The sequence below is a fragment of the Ananas comosus genome, linkage group 5 (genome assembly GCF_001540865.1).
Source record: "Ananas comosus cultivar F153 linkage group 5, ASM154086v1, whole genome shotgun sequence".
Classification (NCBI taxonomy): Eukaryota; Viridiplantae; Streptophyta; class Magnoliopsida; order Poales; family Bromeliaceae; genus Ananas; species Ananas comosus.
Window position 1 is genome coordinate 3,080,704 of NC_033625.1, and position 23,650 is coordinate 3,104,353.

Here is a 23,650-nt window from a genome sequence, read left to right on the forward strand (position 1 = left end):
CTGTACCCACCTGCAGAAGAAGTTAGTGACATTTCAGATCAAACACAGTTATAATTTTCTTACCAAAGAAGTATGTATCATGTGCATAGTTTATGCCAGATTATTTGAATACTCGTAATAGACGAACTACGAGATCTACTAACTCATTAACTTAGCTATTACATTAGTGAAATTTCTGCATCTCATATAAATTCTGGTAATTAGTTGGACATATTCGGCAGTGAAGGTAAATAAAATAGATGATGCAGAATCACATCCTCACTGTAGCAGCACAATGAAGCAAAATAAATAAATAACACAAACTACTTGGATGAAGAAACTCATACTCAATTGATCATAACATGACATCCACTACTTTTATTCTTCATTCCTTGTTCTAAGGTGTCCTCCACAGGATATCTTAATTCGTAGTAGTGGGGGAATAAAGTAGTGCAGTAGTGCTAAGCACAAACAGAGTGACTTAAAATCAGGATCTTCTTTCTTTCTTTTTTTTTTTTGAATTGCTTATATTTGTAGTTGCTGATGTGAGAAAGGAATCTCTTTTAGAAATTCTGCACCATAAAATATGGATATAATTGAGGACGAGATGTGATTTGATTTATTTTGTAAGTTATTCATGCTCAACATGTCCTGAGACAGGTTGGATCTTAAGCCTTGGATACACAAGTTAGGAAAAGATTAATGTTGTACCAACAATTGTCAACAATTGGCGGACCGGGCTATTTTTTTAATTTTTATTTTAAAAATATTATTAAGTATTTTAATTTTAATTTTTTAATCTTTTTAATGTTAGTTACTTAGTTTATGAAGCATATATGGTTATGGTTATTAGGAGTTCTACTAAAGGGGTAGTTAACATAAAATTTATTAATATGGATGGATAATAATGGGCCGGGCCGACCCAATAGGAAGTGAGGCTTATTGCGAAGTTAACCTCTTTATTAAAATTATGGGCCGTACCGGGCCGGGCCCCAGAGTCCATTTTGTCTTTTGTCGTAGGCCCAAGTAATAGGAATCCATACCCGGCCAAGTATAAACATCCAAACCCGAAACTAAATGTGAATACAATCCCAAAACCCATACCCAAAACCGAAAAGCTTAACTTGACTATTTAACATGCTAAATATTTTAAAAATTTATTAATACATATTACTTATTAAAATAAACATCTGCAAAATTACATTATTTGTGTATTATAGGGTTTTTAGGGTTTGGTTTTGGACTAACCATGTAATGCCCCCAATAGTCCCACATCGGATAGAATACTGATTTCGATCAGTTTATATAAGACCTACACGCTAGTAATAATAACCGGATTTAAGTATTTTGGGCAGGTGGTTTGGGCTAACGAGTTATTGTTCATAATGGGTCGGGTCGTTACAAATCATAACCGTACTAGAATTTGTTGAATTTTTATTTTTTATATCCGTAATCAAAATCATTCTCATTTAACACCAAAAAATCCACTCCATTCGGGTTTTGGTCCAATGCATACCCATCACATTTTAGAAGGTGAGGTGAACAAGTGTACATTTATTTTTATTTTTATTTTAAATACTGGAGCATCATCAATAGTGTTCTTCTTCTGAGCTCCATGCAGGAGTTCGAAAACATCAGTAGACCGGGTCCAGGTAACAAGTTTTACGAAAAACTACATTACACTTGTGTTTTTATTTATTTGTTTCTCTCTAAATTATTGGGGAACACGTGGCACTCTCTCCGCTTGAAGCTGTGGATTAGCGCTAAAAACAATTACAATGCGCTAAACCCCTTTCTCACAAATATGTTAAACACTCTCCTCACCAAATACCTTTCTTTTATTCTTATTCTTATTAATATTATTTATTATTAATCCCGCGCACTTGCGCTTTGTTTCGGTATCTTTTACGCCGACGCCTCCCTTCTCATCCTCCTCCTCCTCCTCCTCCTCCGACGGCGACGACGCCGACGAGTCCTCCGCCGCCTCCGGCGACGAGGAGATCTGGCGATGCGAGGAGGAGGAGGAGGGGGGGGGAGGTTCGTGTTTCATGGCGTTCGGCGTCGGGGTTTCTTTAATATTCGCGCGGAGCGAATGCCGTGGAGAGAGATCAAAGCCATAAAACCTTGGGCCGGTAGTGTTTTCTTCTTCTTTTTTTTTGGAGATTTTTTTTTTTAAAATTTGGTTTTGTGTTGATCGAGAGTGTTATTGTGATTTATCTATCTATCTCTGCTTTCGCTTTAATTTGTGCAAGCTTAAAATGGTATAAAGATGATAAAGACGATTAAAAGCTTCGTGTTTTTTTCCCTTTTTTCTTGGTGATTATCTGAGCATAGTTTTTGTTGAAAACGGGTAAAAGAGAAGCTCTTGCTGTTCTTTGGTGCATAATTCATGTGCAAGTTTTTCGTAATTCTTAGTTTTGTAATGATAACTAGTTGTGTTCTTATGTCCGTTCTGTTTCTGTGTGCAATTTCTCTGATTTTATTATCACAACCACATGGGGTAAAAAAAAAGTAATCTAGAGGAAGAAAAAAGACTCTTTTTTTTCTAAATTTCTAGGGGTTAAAGTGTTGTAGAAATTGATAAATGTGCCCATTAATTTGCTTCTGATTTTGCAGAATCTGCAGAAGCTGCTACTCGACCCTTTGATGTTCCTATCTTTTCTGGATCTGAGGTACACATCTTACTTCTTTGTATTATTTCCCTTTCAATTTGTCAATTCCAACATATATTTATCCGGTAATTGTCACCATCACAAACCATATAATTGATATTTTTATGTTGAACTTTTATTTGGTAGTCTTATAGTTAATTGATCTGATGTTGAATTATTTAAACTTATTGCTGCATTGCATTTGTTTTCTAGTGGTATAGCTTAGTATTGTTTGCTTTGTTTAATGGAAGGTGTTGTTTAGTGGATGCATTATTTGATCAACTTGTAATATGTTCAGATGTCCCTTTTTAGAAATTTAAGAAAGGGGGTTATTTCATTGGATTTATGAATCTTGTATACTAGTTAAGGCCCGTGTTGTGCGGTGGATGTGAAATATTTATTTAATTTTTAATACTTTTATAGAATCTTATTAGCCTAATTACATAAAAAATAATTTAAATGGGTATATGTGTGACATAAGTTTTATAAGAGCTTATTAGTAATTAACTAATTAATAATGGTTAAAATAATTAGATCACAATTCAACAGGTAAATATATAAATAACTTTTTGTTAAGGATGCTTAATTAAGTAATTTTATCATAATATATATATACGAGGAAAAATTTTATAGGGGCTCATCAATAATTAGATAATTTTATAGGACTATAAATATAAAAAAAAAGAAATAACATGATAAAAATAATTTTAATTAAGTTGGCTAAAATGATAGAATTAGACAAAGGTGTAAGAGAAATATAAGAGCTATTAGTAATTAAATTATTTTATAAAGGTATATGTGAATTTTTTTTTGAGAAACTAAAATAAAATTAAATAAATTAATAAAATAATGGAAAGATGTGATAGTGGAGAAGAAAGTTCCGTGCATCTGGTGTATCAGTACATCTTATACACTGCATTCCTAAAATCCCATTATATAAACTTTTATACTGTAATTTTTTATATGTAGGCTATAACCATATAGTATAGATTGCATCTCTCATATTCGATTTTTATTTTATAGTATTAATCATTAAGAAATAGGTTCGGTGCATGTGACGCGCTAATAGACAGGTGCAGGAAGTAAATTTTCATGGTGGGGAAGGAGAGTTGGGGGAACATGTCTCGCCTTGTGCCCCCCAACCCTCACTTTAATGTTATAGAATAGATAGATACCTATTGTATGTTTCTTTTCTCTTTAAGCTTAACTTGATAATTTCCTTATACTATTAGCAGAAACTATTAGTCATACTTAAATTCCATATCATGAATCTCAGTTAAGTTGGCTAAGTTTGTTTATATGAAGGTTGTAGATAGGCTTAAAGCATTCCAACAAAACAGAACTAGCGAGCAAAACTACATGGCCATGTACTCTAGTGTATTGGATGGAATCACTACTGATCCTGCGGCTATGGTGATACCAATGGATGATCACATGGTCCACAGGGGGCATGGGGTTTTTGATACGGCTGCTATATTGGATGGGTAAGAACTAAATAGTCTAAACTTGTTCTGTTGATACTGTTAGAGATAAAAGTAAAGAAAATGAGCAAAGTGGCTACACTGAAGATAGTAAAACTGATCTGTACTTGAGCGTATAATGCATCTTGTCATGATTTTTATACTATCAGCAACTATTGTGGACAGCTAGTAATATACTACAACTCTAAATGTTTAAAATAGTTTGCACACTGATTTTAACTTGTGTTAAAGAAAGCATAATTCCTCTTTCTGCTAATACTGAATTCACCTATTTTTGATGCATTTTATTTTTTCAGACACCTCTATGAGTTAGAACAACATTTAGATCGTTTCCTAAGGTCTGCATCGATGGCCAAAATCCGTCTACCATTTGATCGCTCAACAATAAGAAGCATGCTTATCCAAACAGTGAGTGCCTCAAAATGTAGCCTAGGATCATTAAGGTATTGGCTCTCTGCAGGGCCAGGCGATTTCCAATTATCTCCATCAGACTGTCCAAATCCTGCTCTTTATGCTGTTGTCGTTGAAGCTAAGTCTCTACCCACCCCAAAGGGTTGTAAAGTAATTACATCAACAGTCCCCATGAAGTCTCGTCAATTCGCAGTTATGAAGAACGTGAATTATTTACCAAATGCCCTCTCGAAAATGGAAGCTGAAGAACATGGGGCTTTTGCAGGTATTTGGTTAGACGATGAAGGGTTTGTTGCGGAAGGACCTAATATGAATGCGGGCTTTGTGACGAGAACTAAGGAACTTATTATGCCTTACTTCGACAAAATTTTAAGCGGTTGCACGGCGAAACGGGTGATGGTTCTTGGTCAAAAGCTCGTAGAAGATGGGAGACTTGGTGGGATAAAATTAGGGAATGTGACTGTTCAAGAAGGGAAAATGGCTGATGAGATGATGCTAATTGGGAGTGGGATCGTTGTGAAGCCAGTTTTGCAATGGGATGATCAGATAATTGGTTCTGGTAAGAAACATTTCTTCACTATTCGCATATCTCCGATCTATGAAGCACGGATACTACAAATTTCATGCCGTACCCGTATCGGATACGTATCGGATACCGATACGCGCCCGATACGTGTCGGATACGGGAATGAAGTATCCGGCATTTTTAAAAAATAAAAAAATATCGGATACGTGAGGAATACGGGGGGATACGGGGGGGACACGGCCAGGTTCTTTTTTGATCTAAAATGATCGAAACTTAAAAGTTTTTAAAAAACTCACGTCCAAACCTATTAGAAAGAAGGAAAAGAGTGAGAAAAACGCCAATCTCTGTTCAATTTGTCATTTCATCTATCTTTTTGCTCTTGAATGGTAGAAGGCGCTCCCTCTCGTTCTATCTTCACACAGTATTTACTCTCTTTCATCTAATTTGTCAACCTAGCATTAAGCAACAAAGGCTATAGAAAATATGATTTTTTTTACTTCTCTATTAAATTGCTACCATATTTTTTTATTACTATTTTAATAATAGAACTAACAAAACAGACATGTATATTGAATGACTAATTATCGAGTTTGTGCAACTACATATCTATTGTTATCATTTGATCAAGTTGGATGATAGTTGGTTTGATGCTTTTTGAATTATTATTTTATATGATTGATTATCTTTTTTTATGAACATATGTAAAACAATTATACAAGTTAATGCATATTAGAATATATTCCTTAATATAGTCTAGATATTCTAATTGTTCTCAATATATCATTACATATAATCAACATATATTTAAATATATTTAAAATAATATTTTATTCAAGTATATCCCGCGTATCGTATCCTAGAAGTTTTAGGAATTGCCGTATCACCGTATCCGTATCGTGTCGTATCCGTATCCCCGTATCCGTATCTGTGCAACATAGTCTCCGATCTTTCTATGTTTGTTGCCCGTAAAGAAGTACAGGGACTTTTCCAACAATAGGTAGTTTTAGCATAGGCCTTCTGAATTTTGGTTTCTTTGAATGACACTCTCTTCACTTCTACCCTTTTTGATGCGAGGAAGACTGCTTATTTCAGTAAATTTGCGTCATTTTAACAAGTAATCTTCATTGTACAAAAATAGTAGTTACTCTAACAAGACTCGTTGAAATTGCCGTTAATTTCTCGTAGCATAAATCATAGAGGGAAGTGCTCAGAGTATGAGTAAAAACAAGAAAGGAAAAAGGAACTCAAGAGTTCATAATTCGAAAAAAAATGAGCTGTAGTTTGATGGTCCCCAATACCTTTGAACCTTTATGTTGCATATACCTTGTTTTATCAAAAGAATGGCTTTTGGATATCCTTGAAGGTTGGTCATTTCACTCTCTGACAACTAATTTTGAATATCCTTGAAGGCCAATCATTCTACTTTCTGACAACTAGGTCTAATGCTGCTTCTGAAAGTTGGATTATTCAATTTCTCGTTCGATTTCTTTACAGGACAAGAAGGCCCCATAGCTCAAGCTCTCTTCGATCTCATTATTGAGGACATGAGATCCGGTCCATCGACGGTTCGAACACCAGTCCCTTACTGAACCCGGCCTCTTCTTACAGGAATTTCCATTGACAACTGGTGATGCAGCTTTTACCCTCTCAGCTGCCAAAGTTGTTCTTGGTATGTAAATTGAGAAATTGGATTGCAAACTATTACTGTCAAAATATTATTATATTACTGCAAAACTTATTCTTGTATGTAACTTGATGCAGCTTTTGTCCTTATTTATATGCTCCATAATTTTTTAATAAGTGTTTTTCACAGTTTGGTTTACGGAGAACAAGCACCGAAAATAAAAAGGTCTGATGGAATTTGTTGGACTGATCTGCCGGTTTCTGTGGTGTTAGAATTTAGATGCTGGACGTTTGTCAGTAGATGCCCATAGCGGAATTCTTTTGAACTCCTACACAAGGTTAATTGTTTGATTGAAGTTCGATGATTATTTTGGGTTTAGTACAGTTTTTCTCTTAAAATTATTGTTTTTTTTTAAAAAACTAGATAGTTATTGTTGATAAAGAAAGAAAAAGTCATGGCTATAGCAATGATTTTATCACAAAAAGTTCAGGAGTCAGTTGCAAAATGGCCCCCAGGGCCTTCACAGGTTTATAAAGGGCCTCTTGAATATAAAAAGAGCATACTTCAACTTATTCCAATATAGTTTAGCGTATTTTTACTTTGCAATCTTGTGACTCAAAAAATTGTATTTTATTACTATGTAATTTAGCGTGTTTTTATTTGTCATCTTGCTATTGAAAAAGTTACACTTAATTATTTTATGGTTTCACTATTTTTTCACTATAGTGATTTATTTTTACTTTACCATCTTGACTCAAAAAGTATTCCACTTTATTACTCTATAATTTAGCGTGTTTTTATCTGTCATCTCGCTATTAAAAAAGTTACACTTAATTATTTTATAATCTTGTTGTTTCCCACTATAGTGATCTATAGTTAAACAGGCTGCTAGGTAGTTATTTTTTTTAAAAAAAAATTAACTATCCTATTTAACAGTAATTTTTTTTAGTAAAATAAAAAATAAAATTATAAAATTAAGTGTAATCTTTTGAGCCATAATAAGTGACAAAATGAAGCCGTGTTAAGTGACTTAAGTCACGGCCTCACAGGGGTCGCAAAGTGGAGTGTATCTATGGACATCATTTGAGATTGCGAGGAGATCGCATTATGTGTGGTGAGAAAATATATTGAAAAAATATTATGTTTGTTTTCGTATATAATATTACGTTTGTATATCGCGACAAGTCGATAATGATATATTTTCTATAGTTTCTCCGAAAAACGTAATAGTATATTTTTATATATTTATATCATAACTCTATTTTATTTAATAATATTTAATGAGCCTCAATAAAAANTAAAAAAAAAAAAAAAAAAAAAAAAAAACTAAGTCATATAAGAAAACAAGGATAACTTTTATACGCGTGCGGATACCTAATCATGCTTTTTTTTAAAACTCGTCACCTCACTTTGCACCCTATTACATCACTCCTCAACTGTAACACTTGTAGCTTTTGACCCTTCTAAAGTGAGTGGACCTTTTTTTTGAGTGCCTTTTTTGAATATTGCCAGGTAATAATAGTCTTAGTCTTGTGCTTTGAGTCATCGCTTGTCCATTTCTTAAATACATCTAACTTCTAACAAGCCTGAATTTATTAACAGGAAATAAAAGGATTGGTTTCAGAACCATGCTTTAAAATAAAATAAAATGTGTATTGAAAGAAAAGCTGGGTTATTTAAAGGTAAGAATATTTGGGCACCTCCTCAACTATAGCCCTTTTGAAATGGTTCTGATTCAGACCCCCCCTTAATAAACTATCAATTTTTCAGAATTAAATAGTTCTAAATAATTTCGTTAAAGGCTTTGCTATCAAATTTATAACTCTGTTAGTTATTAATAAAAAAATTATTTTTTTCTAATTTATTTGCTAAATAGTAATCAAAATTATTGAATTTTAAAAAATTATCAATAAATTTGATAAAAATTACTTAATTTAAGAAATAAAAAGGGTTTTTTTTGCAAATAGCTCCTTCACAAAATTTTATTTTAAAATTGGCCCTGTCAAAATTTTTTTTGCAAAAATGGCCCTGCCCCTGCCACGCAAGCGCCATGTCAGCTCCACGCGGGCGGGGCAGGAGTTTAAGTTGAACACGGTGAATGGTTCACCGTGTCCAATACAAATATCATATTGGACACGGTGAACCATTCACTGTGTTCAATTCTAATACAACCTTAGCCAAAAAATGACTAAGTTCTAGGTAGTTGTATTGGACACGATCAATCATTCACCGTGTCCAATACAACTAACTCGGCTTAGTCAATTTTTGGCTAAGTGGGAATATTTGTATTGGACACGGTGAATGGTTCACCATATCTAATATAATATTTGTATTGGACATGGTGAACCATTCATGGTGTTCAACTTAAACTCCTGCCCCGCCCGCGTGGCGCTGACGTGGCGCTTGCGTGGCAGGGGCAGGGCCATTTTTACAAATAAATTTTTGACAGGACCAATTTTAAAATAAAATTTTATCAGGGGGCTATTTGCAAAAAAAACCCAAATAAAAATTAAGACTATTAGTCTCTATAAAAAAAAATTAGGTATAACTGTGTATTCTAAAATATGTACCAACTAAAAATATTTTCATAAAATAAAAAATTATTATAAAATAATTTTTTGAAAAAAACTAATTATAAGTAAAATATTTAAATCTCATGGGTGATGATGGTTCAGGATGATTCTAAAGAAGAAAAACAGCAATAATAATAATAATAATGAAAAAGAAAACTAAGTCCTATGCCAAGCCTAAAAAAGCGTAAGACACTTGGCTCATATCTTATCCAGAGTCCAATACTTGTAGCATCTATAGTGGTCCAAACTATGACTCCTCTTCCGCGGCCTCAGTAAAACCCAAAAAAAAAAAGAAAAAAAAAAAGAGCTTGTTTTTGTAATTGGCCCCCTAAAAAATTTTATTTTAAAAATAGTTCCGATAAATTTATAATCGTAAAACTTATCACCCAGACGCCACGTAAGCACCACGTGAGTAGGCTGGATGGCGGCTCTGGCAAGTTGAACACGATAAATCATTCACGGTGAATGATTCACCGTTTTCAGTTAGTTATTCTGTCCCGAAAAAGATGATGTATAAGTATAATATGTTTATATCAAGCAGCGTGAATAACCAAAAGAAACACGGTGAACCATTCATCTTGTTTGAACACGGTGAATGATTCGCCGTGTTCAACTTGCCAGGCAGGCGCCCAGTCCGCCCACGTGGCTTTTGCGTGGCGCCTGTATGACAGAGATAGAATTATTTTTACAATTATAAATTTATCTGGGTTATTTTAAAATAAAAGTTTTTCAGGAACAATTTGCAAAAAAAGCTCAAAAAAAATAAAGAAAAAGAGTAGGGCAAAGTAAACGAAATATCCAGAGAGAGAGAGAGAGAGAGAGAGAGAGAGAGAGATTTGTGGAGTTAGAGAGAGAGAGAGAGAGAGAGACAGAAAGATTGCGTGGAGTTAGAGAGAGAACGAAAGCCGCAGCAGCAGCAGCAGGAGCAGCGGCAACAAGATTATTGAACTCTCCGTTGCATCGTTTTTTTTTGTTTTTTTTAATCTTCTTTAGATTATTCTATTGTATATTAAAACCAACTCCACGTAAAAAACACCGACCCCCTCTCTCAATCTCTCTCTCTCTCTCTCTCTCTCTCTCACACACGCGCAGAGAGGAGAAGTGAAATCAAAGGGGGAGGGGATTCTCCTCTTGTGGTGGGGGGGGCGGGGGGGCGACGAGGGTTTTTGAGCGGTTTCGATCGGATCGGGTGGATTCTGGGGGGAGAGGGGTGATCGATGGCGGGGTCGATGGTGGATCGCGCGACGAGCGACATGCTGATCGGGCCGGATTGGGCGATGAACATCGAGATCTGCGACATCCTCAATCGCGACCCCGGGTATGCGCGTCTCCTCTTTGGGGATCCCTATGATGTTGTTTCCCTGTTATATTGGCCTTTTTGTGTTTTTGTGTTGTACCATTAGCTTTACTTTGTTCCCTTTTTTTTTGCATAGACATTAGTTTGTACTATTGTTGGTTTTTGTGAGCAAAATGTAGTCTTTCTTGTGAGGAAGTGGAAAGAAGTTGATGGTATCGACTAATTTGTTGTGCACGAAGAAGCTTCTAAGTAGAGGCGAAATTTTACTGTTTATTTGGCGTAGGATCTTCGTTTTGAGGATGAGATTAGTGACTCGATTCGAAGTGTATACAGTTCAGTTTCCAGCTTGAGATATGTATGAGGTAAAAAAGTACTTTGATAGTGTGTAGTTGTGTAGTGTAGCTGATTGTTTATGGTGTAATACAAACTGGGTCCGTCTTTTGGTGCATCAATGAGGAAGATGGTGCTGAACTCATCAAATAGCTGTGCGATGGTTAGGTTCAGAAGGAAGGACAAAACTCAATTCTTTCGGTCCTGAGTCAAGTTGAAAAGGATGCTAAGTTGCTGCTGTTGAATTTCAGCCATCGACGTGATAAATTTTATTTTCAGGTTAGGTTTAGAAGGAAGGACAAAAACTCAATTTTTTCGGTCCCGAGTCAAGTTGAAAAGGACACTAGGTTGCTGCTGTTGAATTTCAGCCATCAACGTGATAAATTTTATTTTCAGGATACCTTGTCAAACAAACAATGCATACTGTAGAAGTTAGAGGGTGGGGGTTGGTGGTGGATTTGTGTAGATTGGTGATTCTTGCTGCCTGGGAAATGGGCCCATCCTCTTTATGCAGAGAAGAGAGATGGAACATAGTTTGCTGGCCTTTAGGCTTTTGGTTGCCCATGGAACTCTGGAGGTCGAGCTCACTGGCTTTTGCTTGCCTTTGATTCAATCTTAAAGAGCGAAAGATGACTACATCTGTTGCTTGCCTTTGATTCATACTTGAGTGATATGGCATTACAGCCTACCAAATATCCATTATTCGAACTCACATGAAATAGAAATCATGTTAAGAAACAGTATTTCATAGCCTATTCATTCGCTTCCTATAATTTTTTGTGTAGAGGTCTAGAGGGTAAGTGTTCCTTAATTTTTGATTGCTATGATTTTTGGTGATACTTTATTACTGCTTACTCTGTTTGTTGATTATTTTATTTGCTTACTTTCGCCAAATACCAGGCAAGCAAAGGATGTTGTAAAAGCCCTCAAGAAGCGAATTGGGCATAAGAATCCAAAGGTTCAGCTTCTTGCACTTACAGTAAGTATTAAGTTCCTATTTTTGTTCTTTACTTTCACTTCTGTGAAATATTGTGTACACAAACTTCATAGTTATTACTTTTATGTCGTCATCCACTTGTTAATTCTTGTTTGCTATATACTCCACAACTGAAAATCAGCATTATTTCAATTTGTTAAAGCATCCTGTGTTTCTTTATAAAAAATGCATCTTGGATAGAGATAGAAAATGCATAATCATAAAATGTGATGGAATAATAAATGATGATTTTGGCTAACTAGCCTGCAGGTAGCAGCTCTCTTGTGAAAAATTGTCTTGGGCAAGAACTTGACACCAAAACAGAAAGTTAATGGACTACAGACACTTTCATATATTTCGTAATGAAGCTGCCGTTGCATTTGAGGCTGGCTTATTAACAATGAGAAGATGCGAATGTTTTTAATACCTAACTAGCTTTGTTTTGGAAAAGTCCATTTTGTATATGAAATGACCTTTTTTGTGATAGTCATACTACTTAAGCTCTTGATATGCTCTCTCATGTTTCAGCTACTTGAGACAGTGGTTAAAAATTGTGGCGACATAGTCCATATGCATGTTGCTGAGAAAGATGTATTGCATGAGATGGTGAAGATAGTGAAGAAAAAGGTACAGATATTTAGATTATGCATACATATATAATTATATTTACATGTATATACATATATGTATATGTATATATGTATGTATGTATGTTTTCTTATTTTGGTGCTTCCTTCTGAAGTGATGATTAATGAGAAACTTTTTCATGCTGTAGCCCGATTTTCATGTCAAGGAAAAGATATTGACACTAATTGATACCTGGCAAGAAGCTTTTGGTGGTCCACGAGCAAGATATCCCCAATACTATGCAGCATATCAGGAGTTGCTGGTATAAATTCACACGTCTATTTAATTTTGGAGTTAGGTTCGGAACAATTCATACACTATATTGACAACCTTTCTAGTATTATTATGGTTTTTTTTTTTTCTCTGACCAGTAAAGCAGCAAGTGCTGAATAAGTTAACATCTTATTTAAGCTGATTTCTGTTCTCAATATAAGAAAAATTTTATGAATAATTTACCTCCAAAATCACTTTCCCTTTAATTGTTGATTTTTTTCTAATTTATAAAGGTACCTAGATAATTATTTATCTAAATATATATTTCTGTAAATTAACCAGCGTGCTGGAGCTGTATTTCCTCTGAGATCAGAGAGATCTGCACCAATATTCACCCCTCCGCAGACACAGCCTCTACGAACATATCCTCCATCCATCAGGAGCCCTGACAATCAACAAGAGGCACCTGAGACGTCTGTCGGGTCTGATTTTCCTGCTTTGAGGTATGCTTGATACTTCCTTTATGTCTTTTGATATATTAATCAGCGAGCTAGTACCTCAATTGATTTGGAAATAAAACTAGTGATAAAGGCTTATCATCCAAATGTTTATGAACACCTGAGAATCAGCAATTAAAACTAGTTTATAGGTGAAAAACAAGTCATTGGACAGGACAATTTCTATGTTCTTTTAGTTTCATGTTTAATACCCTAACACCAAATGATATGACACATTTCAATAGTTTTAATTTATGTTTTCTCTGGTGAATACTTGTCGGACTCCTTTATCAATTTTAGAAGTGTATAATAGATGAATATTGACCTTGTTCTATTGCCTCTATCACCTGTTTTTGGGAACAATATCCATCCCTGTATGTTGACTTGAAAAGCAATTCCACTTATCTTCTCAGCTTGACGGAGATTCAGAATGCACGTGGTATCATGGATGTGCTTTCTGAGATGTTGAATGCCTTAGACCCTGGAAATAAGGAGGTATCTCATTTCATCCTTCTTACAATTATCTGGCTTCTTTAAGAAACACATTGGTAGATTAAATTTTTTTGGAAGCTGACCAAAAGAGATGTCCAAACCTTGAAGATTTTATGCTTATTGTCAATGAATTAGTTCTGGCATTTGCTTTAGTTAATGTTCTATCTAGAACATTGTCAATAACCTGTTAATAAGCTATTTAGCTTGATGAACTTTGCATGCTGCTTAATGCGTAGGCTTCAATACTGCGATACATTTTTTGGTCTATCCAGTCTGGTTAAGCTCGAGTCACTGATCTTCAATTTTGTATAAGATTTGATGAGCTTCTAATGGGTTAATAGAAATTTAATTGGAGTTTGAAATCGATTTTAGTTACCTTATCAAAGTTACTATTTTAACAGTATAGTTCCTGAAATTTGTGTGTGTAAACAATTATGTCTTTCCATTGGTTTATCACTTGAGGGAAAAAAAAAAAAAAAGGCCACATGATCATCATTAGAGCTCACAGCCCAGGCCAACCTTAAAAAGAACTGCAATGTCACCAAAATCTAGTAACGGTACTAAATCACCGATGTGACGTCATTCTACTTTTAGACGGTGGACTAACTGAATGGCTTAATCTTTACACAGGACAACAAGTATTGAATTGGTAATATTGGGATTCTAGGGCCGTTATTGAATTTGGTTCAAACTTCAATGACCGACTTTGTAGTTAACCCTTCCCAAACTAACAACTGCTTATTTATTATTCTGATTCGCAGGGACTTAGGCAAGAGGTGATAGTTGACCTTGTAGAACAGTGCCGCAATTACAAGCAGCGAGTGGTACGACTTGTTAACACAACATCGTAAGACATCTTTGCTTTTTATACCCTCTAAATGGCATATATACTGAGAGAGGAACATCAAATTTTGGTTGTTTATTCTTTCAAAGGTAATCAAGCGAAAGCCATTTGAAATCCATTTTACATCCTTTAATAAAACATGCATCTCTGTTAATGTAGAAGTAGATAATTTGTTTCCAATTTCATTGTCTTTAGACAATATTCATTTTTTGTTTGTTTTTTTGGCTTCTGACCTTTCAGCTACATAAGCAATATAATTAGTTAGTTTGGTATTATTGACAATTTTTCTGTTTCCCTTTCTTTTATTATAAATTAAAGGGCGGGGCAAGTATTATTGGTGGATGACTTGTACCTGTACGTGCCACAGGGATGAAGACCTGCTTTGCCAAGGCCTTGCTCTGAATGATGATTTACAACGTGTACTTGGAAAACATGACGCTATTGCTGCAGGAATCGCAGTTCGGGTAGAGAAACCAAAGTCCTCACAGTCAATTGTAGATGTTGATGATTCTGTTGCTGCAAAAAAGGTTGCAAGCAAAGAGCCAGATCAAAGGTTGCTCCTACTAGAATTTTCTTTTTTATAATAAATTCATCCAACATGAGTCAATATGTAGTGGTGGTTTTAAATAGAAAAGGAGAAATATGTTTCCTTCTTCAATGTTTCATTTTGAATTAATGCAGGAATTAGTTAGATATTCAAAATTCCATTTATAAACATCATTTGGCTTTTCAATGTATAGGCACTATACACAAACCTTCACTGTCTCTCTCACATGTGATCTGACAGGTCTGCTGCAAGCACAAGCACAAGCGACCAGCCTCCTCTTCAGCAATTACTGCTACCTGCACCTCCAGTTCCCAACGGTTCAGCCGCCCCTTCAGCTAAAATGGACCCTAAAATAGATCTTCTGAGTGGCGAGGATTTCTCTACTCCTGCAAATGAAACCCCACTAGCCCTTGTTCCAGTCACTGATCCATTTGCTAATAATAACAATTATCCTGCTTCCGACCAAAACCTCTTAGCTCTTGTCGACATGTTTCCTCAAAACAACACTACTGCCAACAGTAGTAATAATATTAATAATAATAATAATAATAATGATGTTACCAGCTCTTTGAATTCGAATTCAAATTTCCCAGTTGCCCTGGCTTCTTCCACAAATCAGCTTCAGCTGCAGCCCCAGGGGCCACAACAGCCTGCCTCTCTTTATCCTAATGGAGGAATTCCTAACTCTCTGAAGCCTTATGACCAAGGGTCACAACTGAACCAACAAAGCTCTGCGTGGAATGGTCAGCTTTCCCCTGGAATGAATACCTTGCAGCAGCAGGCACTAAGTTATGGTACCGCTACTACCCTACGTCTTTCCTTGATATATGCTTGGTTGGCATCTTTTTATACTTGAATGTTTAGTATAAACTTTTTCTTGCAATATCTCAGACTCATAATAATGATTTTAGCCTTCTTGATTTTTGTGCTGGACTTCTCTCCTCTTAAGTAGGTCCAGGCGACCAAGGAAGTGACCTCCCCCCTCCGCCCTGGGAAACCCAGCCTGTACAGAGTAACCACATCCAAACTGGCCAACCAGGCGCAATGCTACCCTTACCAATGCCAACACCAACTGTCCCTTTGGGAGGTATACAGCCCCAACCAATGCCGGGCGGACATATGGGAGGTATATTGCAGCCCCCACCAATGCCGGGCGGACATATGGGAGGTATATTGCAGCCCCCACCAATGCCAGGTGGACAGCTTGGTGCCCTGCCACCTCAGCTAATGCAGAATGCCCAGTTCGGCGGCATGTATTCTCCACCAATACAAACCAATCAGCCAGTTGGTATATACTATCAACAAATGCTAGGGGGGCAGTTGATGGGTTTTAACCAACAAGCCATGTATGGAGCTTATGGCTTTGGGCAGCAGCCGGAAGCAGCTTTTTACAACCAGAGAAGACCTGCTTTTCCTTATGCCAGTCCGAATGAGCTTTATCAGAGAATGTATGGGCTATCCATGCAGGATAATAACAGCTTATACACAGGCATAAGCCCTTCTCATATTGCTTCTACTTCCTCTTCTTCCTTGCTGCAGTCGAAAAAGCCGGCCAGGCCGGAGGATAAGCTTTTCGGCGATCTTGTCGATATCGCCAAGATGAAGACAAATAAACCCAAAGTTGGGACCTTGTAAATTAGCGAGTTGATAATATACATATTCTTGTTACCTCTCTTTTTTTTGTTTTGGCTTTTATTCTGGTCCACTGCAGCCCCTCTTTATTTGTAAAACCGACCTTTCGGTTGCCTTCTTTGTATGCCATACCACGGTTGCCTTCTTTGTATGCCATACCACGGTTGCGATTCTGTACATTCGTTTTAGCTAAGAATGCTTGGTTGATTAAGAGGCTTGAGATATCACGTTTTGCTTATACCAAACTGCGAATGTTCATTCTCGTTGGTGATGTCTCTCGGATGATGTTTCCATAGTATTTCACAAGCGAGTTTAACGGTGTCTTAGATTTTGTATGGAATTTCATATTATTATTTATGTCTGGAATCTTCTCGTAGACTCAGTTGCTTCTATTAGTCAATGGTACCAAAAAGAAATATAAAGGAACAATGTGTAACCATTTTGCATAGCATGCCCTTGCAAATGTGTAAAATTGCAGAAATATCCCTGCAAAGTTGGTATTCATTATCTTGATGGCTTCCAGGCATATCCTGTTGGAGGTATCTTTGCAAAAACCTTCCTGGATAGACACATCTGACCTTTTGCTTCAGCAAGGGTCCAAGTACCAACTCTCTTTGTGGCATTTGTACAACTTTGCATATCTGTAGGGTTATATATACCAAAAAGTGGAAGAGTTTTTGTGGAAGAATAGCAAAGGCCCCACGCTATCAGCAAAAGAAAGAGAATCTGCACAATCAACGGCAATTCCAGACAGGATGAAACAACATGTTCCAAACAAGATCCAACGCAATAGGTCAACCATGATCCCAACACGCCAATGACACAAACAAGGTTTCACAAAGCCATTCAGAATGGTTCACATACCTGCATGTATGCCTAAAGGGTATTTTCAACTAAGAAATGGAGGTCGAGAATACAATTTAAAGTTGGCTAAAGATTTCACCGGAGGAAGTAACTGAAGCAGAAGCAGAAATAGAGGTAGTCTCTAGTGAAAATATCCTTGATGATATCTAAATTACAAAAATAGTAAGTTAATAAACAATACTACAGTTTGGAAAGGTGTTACATGGAGCATGTAAGAAGAATCTGAAATTGATCGTGTTGCAGATAACTTCGCTGCTGGTGAGATTGTTCTGGGTCTTCAAGACAGTTCATATAACCTCTTGCGCGCATGAGACTTTTTGTGTAGTTATGGAATTCAGTGTCCATCATATATCTTCGAGATTCTCAGCTCATATTCTCACATGGGTATCTTCTTGCCTTCAACCACCCAAGAAAATAATGAGGCATGGCTCACCATGTTCTAAGATTGTGATGCTGTTTTCAAAAGCAAAAGATAATTGTTACACATATCCTAGGTTTATTCTCTCAAGTTGTGTGAATATTTATGCTTGATTTGTGGTCGTAACAAAACTGCTGAGTTTAGCTTATTTATTTTAGATTTTATTAGATAGATTATACATCAAGGTTCTTAAAACTTAATTGTATTTGGTAAATGTAGAAATCATAACTGACACAACAACATAATGGAGATGCCACAAGTTATCCCATTATGTAATTGAAAATAATAGAGTTTTTAATGTTTACCTTTGGGTGGCCCAGATGATTCCTTTAATTCAGATTGTGAGTTGGCCCGAGTAACACATAACCAAGTTCTTTCTCTCTCTGGTTCATTTGCCATCAATACCGGTATATGCCAATGGCCTTTCGCTGATTCCTGAGCTTCAAATTAAACAGATCAAATGATTGAGAATTTCTTGTGTTTGCAAGAGAGTAGAAACAAATCTGGTTGGTTTTCTTTCTTACAGTTCTTCATACTTGAAATCTTTTCCAAATGTAAGGTTTAGGTTTAAGCTTTGTGCTAATATATTAAGATAGCAGATGTAAGAGAAACATAGATGAATTCAATGCAAACATGTCAATATGAATACTAAATCGACCAAATGTGCAACATCATATTGTATGCTAAATCAGAAGTCTATGGTGAGAGAAATTTTGAACAAATAAATTAAATTCTCTTTATTGCAAAACAAATAAATTAATCTTATTGTGAATACATGGCAAATAGGTCCTGTGAACTTTCTTTCTGTCCCACATTAGGATAGAAATAGAATAATATTAAATTGGCGCATGGCGAAAATATTGGAGCCAAACCTGGACGACAACAGAACATGGAGGAGGCATTTGGAACTCGAAGCTGCCGTCTTGAAAACTGAAACGCACCTGCGCGAGAAAATATTGTTGTTTTTGTTTTTAGATCAACAACAACTGCTTAATTTACGAGCCGTCAAGGTTAAGACAAAAGTTCTGCTGTTGACAGGAAGAGAATAATAAAATTGATTAAATTAGTTGCATATAATAAAAATATGAACATCAGCTTGGCAGCGGGAGAATTTCTCAGTAGCATATAATGAGAAAATGCAGCATTAAAATAAAATCCTCCTGTTAATTAATAGAGCTCGATTACCATAAAAATGTATACCTGATGCCTTTCTTTCCACCTGGGGAAGAAATCATTTCCTAAAAGCTGGAATGTATGGTCTCTCATTTCATCGTTTGTGATGATCAAGCTCTTGCATTTTATAGCTGCATACAACCAGTACCTGAACCATATGTTATTACCTGTACTGACTTACTGCAGTTGACGGCAAAATTAGAATTTTGCAGAGTACCTTATAGACTAGGAACAATGACACTGAATAGAAAATGAACTCCAAATCATAAACAAAAGTCTCAAGAAACTTTAAGTCATGTATAGCAAGATACAACCAATATTCGTCCTAAAACTATCAAAAACAATTAAGAGAAACACCACATTCAAACGTGCGTTACTTACTAAAATGCTAGAGATAAGTTCATTACTATTGTTTGGAGGCTTTGAGAATCAAGCATTTGACTTATAGATGGTCTACAGATTTTGCATGTAAAATTAGCTTTTGCATTCTGAAAGCAAAAACTCTGCTGTCCTATTGTTAGATGCTATAAAAGAGATTTTAAAAAGTCTTACTGCTACTTTCAGCGATTCTCAAACAACACTTTTGCAAAAACTCGGAGTCAAACAGGACCTTGATTTTAGAAAAATCAATGAAATTGAATGGATTTGTTTAAGAGCAAGTTTTCTAGACATTCTCACCAATCATCATTTGATCCAGTTGGAGTTGCATAAATAGCATCAGCATTCTTCCACTTTTCTATCAGCTTGCTATTAAAGGGTTCGTCCATCTTGTCTCCACTAAGCCGCTTGTTATGCACAATTATTAGTGGCCATTTCTTCGACGGAAATTTCTGGCGTATGGCATTCACAACAGCATTTACCTATCGATTTAACAATATAAAGATTCTGGATTCTGCCAGTTATAACAGTGATAAGTAAATAACAAACAGTTCTAAGATTCTGGATTCTGCCACAATATAAAGATAGCACACCTTAGTTAGCAAAAACCGCTTTTGACTGAAAACACCGACATTGGCAGCGTCAACAACAGCTTCAAATGGTCCATAGTAGTCTAACCATTTCTACATTGGAAAAAGTTGTAGTTAATTAACAGAAGAAATGGATATATAAATGTCCTAAGAAATTGGAAAACCCCAGTAAGAGTCCGTGATGACAATTGAAATAGAGAACAATGATCAGGACAAAATACACTAAAGAGAAAGGATACAAAAAGAAGAGTAAATTCAGCTTCTGAAGTGGAAATACAATTATACTATGTTCAATAACTTCCATAAATATATATCAGGAAAATGTGAATATTGAGAGGAATCTGAATTTTGTTGGGGATAAAAACCCCCTTGACTCAAAAAAGTTCTTTTTTAGAAAAGAAACAAATATTTATATCATTTAGGGAAGAACTGGATATGCATAAGCAGCATAAGTACAAACACACACGCAATAATGTACACAAGTGTAGTTTATAAAGACGAAGAAAGATATCATACTTGGAACTTCTCAAAACTCGAGTTTCTTTCTCTCTTGCAAGCTATCGATGCGACAGATAACGCAAAATTCTCGGTCTCAATAGGATCAAGATCTATAGTCACCAATTTCTCACCACAAGCCAAACACAACCCATCTCCATCAACACGAGTTCGAGCCACATTCCATCTTCCACTGCCCAACCAACCCAAACCATGCCAACCCCCTCCACCATTCTCAATAGCCTTTGCTACAACACTTGCATCCCATTTCCTTTTTCCAACTTTTGATGCTGTCGAACATCTAAACCATTCCTCAATTAAATTTGCAACTGTTAGAGACACCTGCCTTACATTAGTTCTAAGTTTATGAAGTACATAATAAACCTTGTCTCCTCTACGTGCCGCTACACTAGCTCTTAGAAGTGCTTCTAATTCAGATTCTTCTGGTTGGACCCCGGACTCCTCCATATGTGCTTCCACCTCAAATGCCTTATCGACATCACCATTATTGCAAAAGGCCACTAGAGCAGGGCCATATGATCTTAGTCGTGGGTTGATACCAAGTTCCTTCATATGTTTCACAATCTCAAAAGCCAAGTCTCCGTTAGCCATAGACAATGCCATTCGAGCAACCGATGTTAAAGCCGCCTCGCTCATTGGAACTTCATCTAAGCACATCTTTTCAAAGATCTCAAATCCCCTCGATCGTGCGTAGTCTTTTACGTCATCACTGATTGTAATATCATCCTTCCTATTACATTGCTCGTCCGAAGAAACATTTCTACCAAATTCTAGATTAAAATTGTCATCAAACTGTGAATTGGATACTGTTCTATCATAAGTACTAGAACTACTACTATTACTACCACTACTACCACTACCACTTTTTGCAGGGTGAACTACTCCGATGGCGGCGGAGGAACATAAATACAGAAGCACATTATAATGGTACTGTTCCATTCGTATCCCATCACGAATAGCCGAATCATAAAGAGAAATGGCGCCCACCACATCCCCTTTTTTGGAGCACATATCTAACCCAACTCTCAGCTCAATTGCTGCTGGACTAAGCTTTGCTTTCTTACTCGCCTTCTTCACCACCTCTTCCTCAGTTTTCTCATCAATTTCACTTAAAGCTACAGCCTTTTTCAATGTTTCGCCTGCCATTTTACGTCCAGGCCGCAAATAAGGCAACCGAGAAGAACCCATTGCGCTATTTCGCCTAAAGCCTCTATCTTTGAGCTCTTTCCTATGTTTCCGACCTCCAAATTCTAGCATTTCTTCACTACCGGCAAAACCATCTTCACTAGAGGAAAACCCAGAAGAACCGATTTCTCTAAACCGCCTAAAGCTTCGATCTTTGAGCTCTTTCATCTGTTTGCGACCTCTAAATCCTGCAATTTCCTCACCGCCAACTAAACCATCTTCACTAGAAGATAAACCAGAAGAACCCATTTCTCTAAATTGCCTAAAGCTTCTACCTTTGAGCCCTTTCCTCTGTTTCCGACCCTTGAACTCGACTATTTCCTCACGACCAACCACAGCACCATTCTCAGCTCTCCTCTCGTGGGTCTCTTCCTTTGGGGCTATCCCCTCGGTCACGTTGCTCGCTCGCAATCTCAATGCGGGGAATGGGAGGAGCACTTTGAACCGGGGGAGTGAGAAGAGGTTGGGAAAGGAGGGAGCTTTGAAGAGGGCGTGGTAGGGGCGGTGATCGGAGAAGGAGAAGGGGAGCTCCCTTTGGAGAGGTGCGGAGGACATGGTGAGATAAAAGAAGATGGAGAGGGTGTTCCATCTCGAGAGAGAGGAGGATGTGTAACAAAGAAGCTTTTATAGAGAGCAGAGCGTGAAAAGGGATAAGATCGGTGGAGCTCCGGTGGAGAAACTGCTTTTCCCTCTAAATAAATAAATAAATAAATAAACTTTTTCCAAAAAATAAGTAAAAAAATAAATAAATAAACTTTTCGTTCCACTACAGTCTACAGCTCAAGAAGCTACTCAGTTCTATTACTGAAATTGAACGGATGGTAAATCAATGGCCCCAACCTCTAAAACGTATAGAGTCATTAAATTTGTTAAAATTTTTAATTTATAAATTAAGAGCTGACGAAAGGGTCTTAATGAAATAAAAGATGAGGGCTTTTTTCAAATTGCCTATGGCATGGTTGTGAAACTAGACCTGGCAAACGGGCGGGTTGGATAACCCGCAGGCGGATTATTATACCCGTGAGTTACTTGGGTATAGATAAAATTTACCCGCAAACTTTTAGATAGTCAATATCTTTACCCATACCTGTCCGCGGGTGGGCGGGTGGGTATGTAGGTTATCCGCAATTTTTTTTTTTTGTTCTTATATTTTTTAAATGCAAAACACACACATATATATACATATAAGTTTTAAAACCGTAATATAACTCATTGTTTAAAATACCATAACATATAATAAAAATATTTAAAGTCTTAAAGCAAAAATATTTCATAATATAAAAGAGCAATAAAAAATTAGAATTGAAATTTTTAGGATGAGTAAATAAAAAATATATATTAATTAAGAAAATATATTTTATAATTAGAAAATATATGTGCGGGTACCCGTGGGTTACCCAAAATGCCCACTGCTTAATGGGTACCCACCCGTTTTAACCGTAATTTTTTTGGTTGGAAAAGTTAGTACCCATACCCACAAATTTGTGGATAACCCGTGGGTACCCGCGGGTTTGGATCAAGATTGCCAGGTCTATGTGAAATGACATGTGTGGCCCGCTTACGTCTCATACCAATTAAAAACCGTAACGCTACTTAACAAAATGGAAGAGCCCAGAAAGAGGCTTATTATGGAAAAAGAAGTTTGGGCCTATTTAAATCTAAACCGTTTACTAGTATTTGCATTGGGCCGGGCCCGAAGAAACTCGGACCGATCTAGGCCCGTGAGTGCGATACGGACCAAGTTCAAGCACAGGACCCAATAAGACGAGAGTACGGCCTAAAAGACCTTGGACGGCCCATACATGATCTGAGAAGGGTTTTCTAGT

General features: G+C 36.5%; 3 protein-coding genes across 15 annotated transcripts; 2 read left to right on the forward strand and 1 right to left on the reverse strand.

Moving 5' to 3' along the window:
• LOC109709774 (D-amino-acid transaminase, chloroplastic) lies at positions 1,989-7,368 on the forward strand. 2 transcript variants are annotated; one of them, XR_002216211.1, is made up of 6 exons: positions 1,989-2,111; positions 2,596-2,651; positions 3,936-4,114; positions 4,408-5,081; positions 6,543-6,717; positions 6,862-7,368. XR_002216211.1 is itself a non-coding variant. In XM_020232093.1 (5 exons), the coding sequence occupies exons 1-5, from the start codon at positions 2,072-2,074 to the stop codon at positions 6,635-6,637; spliced, it is 1,044 nt and encodes a 347-aa protein (XP_020087682.1). In that variant the 5' UTR covers positions 1,989-2,071; the 3' UTR covers positions 6,638-6,845. The 2 variants fall into 2 exon arrangements, 1 of the variants encoding a protein (XP_020087682.1); XM_020232093.1 differs by lacking the exon at positions 6,862-7,368 and having other exon boundaries at positions 6,543-6,845.
• LOC109711109 (TOM1-like protein 1) lies at positions 10,388-16,962 on the forward strand. 3 transcript variants are annotated; one of them, XM_020234015.1, is made up of 10 exons: positions 10,388-10,563; positions 11,773-11,851; positions 12,377-12,475; positions 12,624-12,737; positions 13,031-13,191; positions 13,599-13,680; positions 14,439-14,524; positions 14,889-15,074; positions 15,309-15,862; positions 16,018-16,962. In XM_020234015.1, exons 1-10 carry the CDS (start codon positions 10,463-10,465, stop codon positions 16,701-16,703), a joined length of 2,148 nt encoding a protein of 715 aa, XP_020089604.1. In that variant the 5' UTR covers positions 10,388-10,462; the 3' UTR covers positions 16,704-16,962. The 3 variants fall into 3 exon arrangements, with proteins under 3 accessions (XP_020089604.1, XP_020089605.1, XP_020089606.1); XM_020234016.1 differs by having other exon boundaries at positions 16,021-16,962; XM_020234017.1 differs by lacking the exon at positions 10,388-10,563 and adding an exon at positions 11,326-11,668.
• LOC109711108 (proteinaceous RNase P 1, chloroplastic/mitochondrial-like) lies at positions 17,519-22,527 on the reverse strand. 10 transcript variants are annotated; one of them, XR_002216507.1, is made up of 7 exons: positions 20,640-22,517; positions 20,127-20,216; positions 19,834-20,015; positions 19,183-19,303; positions 18,855-18,923; positions 18,288-18,422; positions 17,519-17,960 (listed from the first exon to the last, which is right to left on the reverse strand). XR_002216507.1 is itself a non-coding variant. In XM_020234013.1 (7 exons), the coding sequence occupies exons 1-7, from the start codon at positions 22,377-22,379 to the stop codon at positions 17,941-17,943; spliced, it is 2,322 nt and encodes a 773-aa protein (XP_020089602.1). In that variant the 5' UTR covers positions 22,380-22,516; the 3' UTR covers positions 17,519-17,940. The 10 variants fall into 10 exon arrangements, 3 of the variants coding, with proteins under 3 accessions (XP_020089602.1, XP_020089600.1, XP_020089601.1); XR_002216506.1 differs by having other exon boundaries at positions 17,519-18,017; positions 20,640-22,516; XM_020234013.1 differs by having other exon boundaries at positions 18,288-18,417; positions 19,834-19,985; positions 20,640-22,516.